This window comes from Phodopus roborovskii, unplaced genomic scaffold (assembly GCF_943737965.1).
Source record: "Phodopus roborovskii unplaced genomic scaffold, PHOROB, whole genome shotgun sequence".
Classification (NCBI taxonomy): Eukaryota; Metazoa; Chordata; class Mammalia; order Rodentia; family Cricetidae; genus Phodopus; species Phodopus roborovskii.
In genome coordinates, this window is record NW_026126546.1 from 10859209 (window position 1) to 10870008 (window position 10800).

The window sequence follows — 10800 nt, forward strand, 5'->3', positions numbered from 1 at the left end:
AGTAACACGTAATGTCATTCAGATCTTAAAGGAGGTGAGAAGTGGTTGACCCAAGGTCACTGTGGGATTCAGTCCCTCATCAGTTGTTGTCATGCCACAGCACTTGTCCCCTTGATCGCAGGCCAGCCTGCTTAGTGCAGGGTGAAGGAGGGCCACTGTCTCAGCCCAGTCCTCTCTGCCATCATCCCACAAACTCAGACCCTCTGTCTTTGCACTAACTCACCTGATAGGTCAGGCAGCTGCCCTGAGAACTTCATTTGGGGATCAAACCCAGAAGGAGCCTACTGCCTTTCACCTGTCAGTTTCTGAGGGACTACTGGGGCTGGGTTCCTCTAGCCTGTGTGGCTCAATGTAGAGGTGGTAGGGTTTCTGACTCTGTAATAATAAGAGTTCTCCCTATTCTGAGGGAAAATGTTCTGTTCTATTTTTCAAATTTTCATCTAAACTTAATATTGTATATTCAGCATATTGATACCTGTATCCCCTTCCCATCTCCTTCCCTTTAATATCCTTTGTTTCCTTAAACAGTTTTGTGTCTTTTTAAAAGACAGTAGTAGGCTGGCCATGGTAGCACATGCCATTATTCTGTGAGTTATATCTGTGAGTTCAAGGCCAGCGTGGTCTACACAGCAAGTTCCTGGCTAGCCTCCCGAGCGTTGGGATTCAAGGCATGTGAATGAAAAGGAGGACATGACACTGCAGGCGTGGTTGAGGAGGTTTTTATTGTAGACCTGAGGGAGAGAACAGCCAGAGGCATCTGAAGAGTCCAGAGCAGGCAGAGAGAGAGGTAGACTAGACCTGGCCAGCAGACTGAACCGGGCAGTGGGGGGGGGGGGGACACAAGAGAGAGACCAGAAACCAAGAGCACAAGACTGGATGGCAGGCAGGGTTATACAGGAAAGAGAAGCTGGGGGAGGGAAGAGAAGCCCTTGGACTGGAGAAGTTTGAGGTGGGGTTGGTGAGAAGAGCTGAGAGGAGCCACAGGTACTGAGTGGGCCTGGAGCCTGCATTCACTATGATAGGCTAGTAGGCACCACGGTTAGCCATTTGTACAAGAGTTCTTTGAGATCTGACAAACAGCGTGTCCCACCATGCCTGGCTTCTTGTTTGTGAGAAGGATTTAATTGAGTTTGGTGTCTGCAGGGAATTCCAGAACCAGTTTCCTGTGGTTACTAACAGTTAGCTATAGTTCTGGGGTCCAGAATTCTGTGACCAACATCAGGAACGCCTGTGTCATTAGAGAGCGTGCACTTTGCCATGACTTGGTGGCGTCATGTCTACTTGCAGTCCCCATCCCTGCCGTCCGTGGGCTCTGCATTGCAGGGTGGGAAACCTTAGTCCTTCCCTCTTTGCTCTTGTGTGTATGCTCACTGAAGGGCCACCAAGCCTTGGCAGAGGGGCAGCCAGGGTGGGTACATGGGCACAGCTGTCCTTTTGTCTTTCAGATTCGTCTTCGGTGTCAGAAAGGCATTCCACCTTCTCTGCGGGGACGGGCTTGGCAGTACTTGTCAGGAGGCAAGGTGAAACTTCAGCAGAACCCTGGAAAATTCGATGTGAGCTTTCTTCCTTTACTTCACCTCCCTGTCCTGTCTCTGATTTGGGCATGTCCCCTGGCAGTAGGTCCCCCATGTGTTGTCCTAGACTTCAGTAAGATGGACAGTTGGCACAAGCCAGACTGCTCAAGACCCATATTGGCCCAGTCAGTGAACCATATCTACTGGAAGCTGTTGTTCACCTAGGGCGCTACCCTTAGCAGACCTCAGTGGAATGGACTTCGCTACTGTCCTGCCACCCTATTCTAGCCTTTCTCTCAGCTGTCCCTCACGTTTGCTTGTATGGTTGAGCTCAGTGCATTACTTCACAGCTCTTGGTCATCAGGAAGTGACCCTCAGACCACATCCCCTCCTGATGCCTTTAACATGTGTTTGCCTGTTAGGACCACAAGAGCCTTCACATTTCTTGGCCCCCGTCCTCTACTCTGTTTCCTGTCTCTCAGCCCAGCTAGACATGGTCCACTAGGTGGTCTTCAGGGCTACTCGGGGATCAGAAGCTAGTCAATCAGTGGTCAGAGAAGATGCCTTCTGCAGTCATGCCCCACCATCCTGCTCCCCATGGCTGACATGGCATAATACTCTCCCCATTCAGTGAGCTGAACTGCAGAGCTTCTTCCCCCTGGAGAATACCATGGTAGCAGTTGGGGTTCCTGGGTTTGCCCCAGCTTACCGCCAGACTTGGCTCCAGGCATCAGGGCTTCCCCTCAGGCCACTGGGGCTAATGATAGGCAGTGAGACACCTGCCAGCCACCAACTCTTTGTTGGTGACCTTCATATTTCAGTATTTCTGGCTGGACCTGTAGTCTGTGAAGAGTGGTCGGGGCAGAGCAGGGAAGCCTGGAGTTTACACTGTTGGCCTGGAGAGGGCTCAAGCTGTTTGTTGGCAGCTCTTGGCCCTGGGAGACAGAGAGCCTGGTGGGGAAGCAGCACTTTGTTAGAGGCAGCTATGATTCAGGGTGATTGGATATTCCCACACAGCACAAAAACCAGGTCCCATAAGAGCAACTTGACTCTATATTCTTCCTTTTAGTAACTCTATCTCCTGTATTCCAGTGGACTCCATCCTGGTCAAAGTTGGCAGTTCAGGAACAGGTGCTCCACCCACAGTCCATAGGGCCTACACATGAGAGCAAAGGCTGCAAGTAGCTGGCCTCCTGGGTGCACTGTTTAGGAGTGTGTCCACAGCACAGTGAAGCACAGATCTTTCATTTTTGTTTTATTTTGGTTGTATTTTGTTTTTTGTTTGTTTTTCAAGACAGTGATTCTCTGTGTAGCCCTAACTGTCCTCATTCTGAATGCTGGGATTAAAGGCATGCACCACCACTGCTCAGCAGATGCACAGAGTGTTGTATGTGTGTATCTAGAATATTACCCAGAGAGGAAAAGCCTTTTTGAAACCCTGAAGATGCTTGCTTGTTCATCATGGCAGTACTGGGGGCCCCAGTGCTTTCGAGAACATCTGGAAGGACGTATCTGTGGGTGACGAAGAGGGAGCAGATGAGGGTGAGGTGCTCTCTTGTGCTCTGAGTGCCTGAGCCGTGGCACAGCACAGTGCTGCCTGGTACCAGGGTTCCCTCCTGCCCACACTACAGGGTCTGGTGGCACCATCCTCTCCAGCATTTGCTCCTTCTTGCCTTATTATTGGCAGACTCCTCCTGCTCTTTTTGTGCTTGTTTGTTTTGTCTTGTTTTCTCTGGTCTCCTCTTTGAAGCACCTCCAGCACCACTTAGGTTCACAGCAGGCCCAGTGATTGCAGCACACACTGGTCTTCTGGCAGCTGCAACAGCCTGTGTCCTTGAGCATCCTTTCCCCCGAGGCCCTGCAGCTGCCCTTTTCCTTCTTCAGCAGCCCACATGTGATTGTGCACCTTGGCTGCTGAGGCACCAGATCTATGTCCAAGGAGCTGACTTTTAGGGTTCTCAGGAACCACCAGAAGAATTGAGGGAACCTTCTTCCTGAGAAAAGCAAGCCTGCATTGTGCTCAGGTGGTAAGGGGAGTGCACAGGACACGCACACAGACCCTAACTTGAGGGTTCCTGGGGACCCAGGAGGTGACACCCACTCCTTCCACTGAAAAATCCTAGTCCCTTCCTTCCTCTGCCCTGCAATCTTGAACATTCCCTGATTCTCTTCTCGCCATTTGCTTTCTAGAAAGCCCGGTTTCTGACACACTAGAGACAGGAGACAGAGTAGAGGATGGGGGTCAAGAAACGTGAAGGCTCTTGTGGTCCTAACAGGCAAACACATGTTAAAGGCATCAGGAGGGGATGTGGTCTGAGGGTCACTTCCTGATGACCAAGAGCTGTGAAGTAATGCACTGAGCTCAACCATACAAGCAAACGTGAGGGACAGCTGAGAGAAAGGCTAGAATAGGGTGGCAGGACAGTAGCGAAGTCCATTCCACTGAGGTCTGCTAAGGGTAGCGCCCTAGGTGAACAACAGCTTCCAGTAGATATGGTTCACTGACTGGGCCAATGCTTTCTAGTCTGGTGCTGCCACTTCTCCAGGCTCTGTCCTTGAGGGCCAAGTACTCCCAACAAGAAGCTTGAGCCCTCTCCAGGCCAACAGTGTAAACTCCAGGCTGCCCTGCTCTGCCCCTGACCACTCTTCACAGAGAACAGGTCTGACCAGAAAGAAGTGTGTCAGAGACCACACTAGTTCTGTAGTATTCTAAATACCACTGCCTCGGGCCAGGGAGTCACTGTTGGTCAGGTCAAAGGCCATCCTGCACCCACCTGCACCCACTTCACAGGATCCCTGCAGGCAACTAGTACTTGTTTCCTTTCTTTTCTGAAAGTTGATGTTTTCATAGAGTAAGATGGACAGACTTGAGCATAGAGCTCAGTGAGCCTGAGAAAACATGTGTATGTCTCCAGCAATCAGATCAAGACAGAACATTTCAGATGACTGGGACTTTTTTATTCTGTGGCAGTTTGATGTCTTTTCAAAAGTACACACATTCAGGGTTTGAAAAAGAAAGTAAAACTGTTGAAACCTCAGTACCTAGACAAGCACTTAAAGCCTGCCGGATGTTACAGCCCCTTCCTGAAGAGGCAGTGCCTGTAACGGGGAATGCAGGCAGCAGAGGGTCTGGGTTTGGTGTATCTGATTCACAACTGCTTTCATGTCCCAGCTCCATCGTTTTTCCAGTCTCTTTTGATCCTTCAGTTCTCTCATCTGTGAACAGGGTGTTATGACAGGATCTATTTTGGCGTAGGGAAGGAGCCAGTGAGTCCCAAGTGTGCTCCACCCTCAGCTCTGATTTGGCTCTTAGCAATGGTAACATCTGTAGCTATTGTTAAGAAGGCTTCTTCTATCTGAAGGACATATTCTTTATCCCTAGATACATAGAGTCCTGACTACTGTGTTTCTGGCACAGCAGGATAGATACTTGCTCATAAGAATCTTCTGAGAGCCAGGCAGTGGTGGCACACGGCTTTAATCCCAGCACTCAGGAGGCAGAGATAGATTTACAGAGTAAGAGTTCCAGGACAGACTTCAGAGCTACACAGAGAAACCCTGTCTCAAAAAGATCTTCTGAGAGCTAGGATCCCTGCCTCTCAGGGTTCTCAGGGTTCTGGCATTCTGCCTCTGCTCCTTTTTTTTTTTTTTTTTTTTTTTTTTTTTAATCTGTCTGACCAGGTTCTATTATGAGATTAGGTGCCTCTGGTGCCTAATCTAATACCCAAGACAGTTATCTCCTACCAGGAGTGTCCCTAACTGCTTTCTGACATTATGTCCTTGCTTCCAGGAGCTGGACATGTCTCCTGGGGACCCCAAGTGGCTAGATGTGATTGAACGTGACCTGCACCGGCAGTTCCCTTTCCATGAGATGTTTGTGTCCCGAGGAGGCCATGGGTAAGCGGGTTAAGCATGTGGGCTGGGAGGTGGCTCTAGCCTGTCTCTGAAACTGTCTGGGAAGGTATCGTGAGCTTGGGAGGATGGTACCCAGAACCCTACTGTCAGCCTTTACCTTCTGTGGTTTGGTGTACTGACCCACTTTTGATTGCTTGCCTCGTTTACTGTCTAGACTGTTAGAACTTTCCTGGTTAAGCCTTGTTGATGTAGGGAAAGGATTAAGGGAGTTTGGTGGACCAAAACAGTAAGCAGGAGGGGAGTGACGTATTGGGCAGGCAGACTGAGCTGAGCTATCTAGCAAGGTTGCCCTTTCTAGCCCCACTTCAGCCTGTATCTATCTGCTATCCAGCCCGGGCCCAACCCCTGCTTTCTTGTTGTGCCTTGTCCTTGGGTCACATCCTTTCCGGTGAAGGGCAGGTTCCGAGGCAGGTCTGGCCAGTAAGGTACCAGTGAGGTGGTGGGCAATATTCATGCCTGCCATCCTATCCTGCTTGTCCTCTCCACAGCCAGCAGGACCTGTTCCGCGTGCTGAAGGCCTACACGCTGTACCGCCCTGAGGAGGGCTACTGCCAGGCCCAGGCGCCCATTGCTGCGGTGCTGCTCATGCACATGCCTGCTGAGGTACCCAGGGCCTGGTGGGCGGGCAGGGAACCGGACCCCAGCCACAGGGCTCACCTCTGTCTCACCCACAGCAAGCCTTCTGGTGTCTGGTACAAGTCTGTGAGAAGTATCTGCCTGGCTACTACAGTGAGAAACTGGTGAGGACCTGCTGGCCTGGGGCGCTCTAGGCTGATGTCTTCTGTGGCCACTGCAAGGCCCTCTCACTTCTTTCACAGCCACGCTAGGCCAAGTCCAAAGACCTGAGACAGACCACTCAGGCGCTTATTTCCATCTGGGCCTCTGATGCTCTCTGAGGCAGCCTATAGGGCTCCCTTGGCAGGACCAGAGTTCCTCAGCGCTCCTGGTCCTTCCCTCCTTGACCTTGACATAGATTTACGAGTTTCTGCTTGATCCAGGTGGAGGTTGCGCATGCCTTTAATCCCAGCACTTGGGAAGTAGAGACAGGCAGATCTCTTGAGTTCAAGGCCAGCTTGGTCTGTATAGTGAGTTCCAGAACAGCCAGGGCTACGAAGAACCCATCTTGAAGGGGCAGGCAGACATACACCACCAGGGACCTTCTGCTTGAAGCTCTATTCTGTTCCCCCAGAATGCTGTTCCCTCAGCCTTTAGCCCATGCATGGCCCTTTCCTGACCTTGACAGTCTGGAGCTCCTGTTCCTTCCTTGTTTGGGTTACTTAGCCCCATTATCCACTTCCCCATTCTGTATCTAGTTTGTTCACCTCTGCCTTCCAGTGCTCTAGGCTGTAGCTACCTGAATTAATGTTGACCCAGTGTTAGGAGCCCCATGGCCTGTGGTCATGGCTCTGTGGCCTTGATGTGTCTTTAGGAGGCAATCCAGCTGGATGGCGAGATCCTCTTCTCACTGCTACAGAAGGTGTCCCCTGTGGCTTACAAGCACCTTAGCCGACAGAAGATCGACCCCCTGCTGTACATGACAGAGTGGTTCATGTGTGCCTTTGCCCGTACCCTGCCTTGGAGCTCTGTGCTGCGAGTCTGGGACATGTTCTTTTGTGAAGGTACCAGGCTATGCTGGCTTGTGGGGGGTGCAAAAGAAGCCCACAAGCCTCCCTTGAACTCATCACCTGCCCCATACAGGAGTCAAGATCATCTTCCGTGTGGGGCTGGTACTGCTGAAGCATGCACTAGGCTCCCCCGAGAAGCTCAAAGCCTGCCAGGGCCAGTATGAAACCATCGAGCAGCTGCGAAGCCTCAGCCCCAAGATCATGCAAGAAGCCTTCTTGGTTCAGGAGGTGTGGCCCATACCTCCCACTTGCTATTGGAGGGAAAGGGAGCTGGCAGTGGCTTTGGAGGAGGCCTTATATGGCCCTGCCCCAAGGGTTGGTTAGGCCAGGTCAGGGTGGATGGACCGCATCCTTTTACTAGGCCCAGCTTTGCAGTGCCCTCCTTAGCTACTCCTCTTTGGGAATAGAGAAGAGCTATGGTGTGTGTGTGTGTGTGTGTGTGTGTGTGTGTGTGTGTGTGTGTGTGTACTTGTTTTCGGGGGCTACAAATTAAGAGACATAGGCATGGATAGCTTCTCTGGCGGGGGACCGGGGTGAGGTTCGTGCTAATGCGTGTTGCAGGGGCAGACATACAAGGCCATTTGAGGAGATAGAGGCTCATAGAGGCAGAATTTCAATGACTCCCCTTAGTAACAAGCTGAAAAGTGGTGGAGCTAGAATTGAAGTCTGGATAGCCAGGCTGCCCTGGTCAGTGGGAGACAATGCTGGCTGAGAGTGGGGTTGCCCATTTTGGCCCTGCCCCTTCTGTCCAAGATGGAAGGTGAGTGGGCCTGTGAGCTGTAGGCAGCTTTCTCCTCTGAGACAGTGGGTCTCCTGTTTGCCACTCAAACCACAACTATAGCTTTCCTGGGTTCAGCTTTTAACAGGCACAGTCGGGGTTGCTGGTGGGCAGGAGAGCCTAGGATTGGAGGTAGTAGGGAAAGGTCATGCTTTTCTGGTGCTCACACATCCCTTGTTGCCCCAAAGGTGATAGAGTTGCCTGTGACAGAGCGCCAGATTGAGCGGGAGCACCTCATCCAGCTGCGGCGCTGGAAAGAGACCCGTGGTGAGCTGGAGTGTCGCTCTCCGCCTAGGATGCATGGTGCCAAGGCCATCCTGGATGCAGAGCCTGGTCCCCGACCTGCCCTGCAACCATCACCTTCCATACGCCTACCCCCAGATGCAACCCTCCTTAGCTCCAAAGCTAAGCCTCCCAAGCAGGTCCAGAAGGAGCAGAGGCGGACAAAAGCCAGCGGGCAGCTGGACAAGTCCCCAGGTCCCAATCAAGCCGCGGTGGTGACTGCTTCAGGAGATGCATTTCCTCCTCAGGATGTGTCCCCAAAGGACTCAGTCCCCCAGCCCTCTGCTCCCCAGGACTTAGCCCACCACCATTCCCGGGAGAGCCTGACCTCCCAGGAGAGTGAGGACACCTACTTGTAACCCGGGAGCTCAGGCCTCCAGGTGGGGTCTGCACTCATCTTACAGATCAAAGACTGACAGCACTCCAGGCCCTGTGTGCCCGAAGGCCCAACTGCTTGGCCATTGGGCTGGGACAGAATCTGGCTGGCCCAGGACAGATTCTGCCTTAGCCTCCTTATTTATTTTCTCTTGAGTCGAGCTGGCCCAGCCAGCACAGGCAGAAGCAATGGCCCAATGGGTTGGGTCTCAGCCCCATCCTTCTAGGGGATGTTCCCCAGGACTAGGGTGCTGACATGCAGGGAAGCGGTGGGGTGCTCTTTGTGTAAAATAGAAACATGGTTTTTTACGGAAATAAACAGGCTTGTATAGAGAGCTGGTATGCAGCTAGGACCCAGAAGGGGCACCACCCTTCATCCTGGTCTCCCAGCCCAGCAGGAACCCTTCTGAAACATACATCTGATACAGGAGGCACCAAGTCCAGAGCCGGCTGCTGTTCTAGGCTCTCTTCTCTCTCAACCCGTCTCTGGTGTATGTCCATCTTCTGACACAGAAGAGTCACTGCCGAGCTGAAGCCCATCACTGGGGCAGAGCAGGAAATAACCCCCAAGGTCCCTGCAGGGTTTCTCTGTGTAGCCCTGGCTGTCCTAGAACTCACTTTGTCGATCAGGGTGGCCTTGAACTCAGCTCCACCTGAAGCTGGGATTAAAGGCACGTGCCTGGCCTGATCCCTGCTTTTTCACTGGGGTTGGGTAAATCCCTGAATAGGCAGCTTAAGAGCGGTCCTCTTCCAGGGCCAGGCCTCCATGCATGCCACCTCAGATCCCAGTTATCTTCTGAGCACTTGCCACTGCATCAGGGGCTGCCACAGGCGTGTTTCCACCAGAAGCAGACAGACAGGTAAGGGGACAAGATGGCCTCCTTGATACAATGCTACTTTCCATTTGCTGACATACTCCACTTGCTAGGCTGGAGTTCAATGCCCATCCCCAAGCCCCTCACCCAAGTGACCAGACTGCCATGGAGGGGTAGGCAGGTGCTCAGTGACAACCTGATAACTGGCAATGGCAAGAACAGGGTGTCCTGGGAGAGGGCCCCCCTTCTGCTGAGGAAGCAGCTTTTCTAGTCAAACAATAGTGGCTGTTCCTGGCCTGAGACCAAGCTGGGCCAGACCATAGGAGGAAACAGGGAGGGAGAAACAGACTCTCACTACAGACACAGCCCCAGCCTAGAACATGTTGTCCTGGCACAGCTAGAGAAGTCACCAGAGGCTCTGGGAGCTCACTCATTGTCTACCTCCTGCCTCTCCTGTGTCCCCACTCCCTAACCCTGCCATGGTAGATGGACTCAGCCCTTGGGAAGTCCCCCACCCCCAATTCTTCAGAGGACAAGCCAGGATGTGGCGGCTGCACAGTGTTCCACGAGAATCATCTGGAGCTAGAAAAGCCAGGAACAGGGCTGAGGCCAGCTTCCGTCTGCCTGTGGTACAGGGTCCAGAGTATGAAGCCCTACATGGGCCTACCTTGTTCAAAGCCTCCAAGCTGAGGAGCCTTGAGCACCTGGGCCAAATTAGGGCTCCTTGGAGCATGCTGTGTCCTGCCATGAAACCAATCTGTGCTTGCTCAGCACAGATTCCTGCTCAGCCTTGGGGTCTTTTTTAAACCTTCAGACGAGTGATCATACCTGGGGTGTCTGCCCGTGCTTAGGGCCTTCTTGGATCTAAAGTAAATCTGGATGTGCTCAGGCCAGTTGAGTTCTGCTAATGGTGACAAGCTTTAAGGAGACTTCTACAGGGCTCAAGTCTCTGGCCTGAATACCCAGGGAGCCTCAAATGCAAGAGCCTGTCCCCTCAATGTCTGAGCCCTGGGTATTCCCGGTTCAGGTACTTCTGGGTTGTTTCCCTGGAATAACCTCAGGCTTCAGAGCCCTCTGTATGCTGCTCAGGAGACAGGTCGCTTTTTCTGTGCCTCCCTAGAGGAGAACATTCAACTCTGTAAGTAGGGTGATTAAAAAGCTGGGGCACACAGGTCAGGTTTCTGCTGGTCAAAACGCTGGCAAGGTCAATACCAACCCTGCCTGGGCAGCCCAAGCTTAGTGATCTTTAGTCCCTATCAGCTTCATCAGCTCTGCAGTCCCTGCCCCCAGCAATAAAAGGAAGGACAAAGGCGCCACCCAGCTGTACCGCACGCGGGTCTCTGGCCTCCCACTCCGGAGCTTTGTGCACAGCATTCCGGCTCCAGCCGAACTCCGGCAAGTCTTGAAGCCCTCCTGCGTCTTAATGGCCTCAACCATAAAGATCCACGTGCAAGCCTGTAGGTTAGACAGGACCGCGAGTTCAGGCACGTTCCCAA

The 10800-nt window shown here is 52.5% G+C and overlaps 1 protein-coding gene across 1 annotated transcript in view; it reads left to right on the top strand.

Annotated features, from left to right (window-relative positions):
• Tbc1d10a (TBC1 domain family member 10A) overlaps window positions 1-8824 on the top strand; it is a 30176-nt gene extending 21352 nt beyond the window's left edge. The window contains exons 3-9 of the mRNA XM_051200168.1: window positions 1446-1553; window positions 5305-5411; window positions 5918-6032; window positions 6104-6169; window positions 6859-7048; window positions 7128-7282; window positions 8021-8824. Coding sequence (XP_051056125.1) covers window positions 1446-1553; window positions 5305-5411; window positions 5918-6032; window positions 6104-6169; window positions 6859-7048; window positions 7128-7282; window positions 8021-8473 — 1194 coding nt within the window. The 3' untranslated portion in view covers window positions 8474-8824. The remainder of the gene's footprint in view (window positions 1-1445; window positions 1554-5304; window positions 5412-5917; window positions 6033-6103; window positions 6170-6858; window positions 7049-7127; window positions 7283-8020) is intronic.
• Window positions 8825-10800: the final 1976 nt, after the last annotated feature.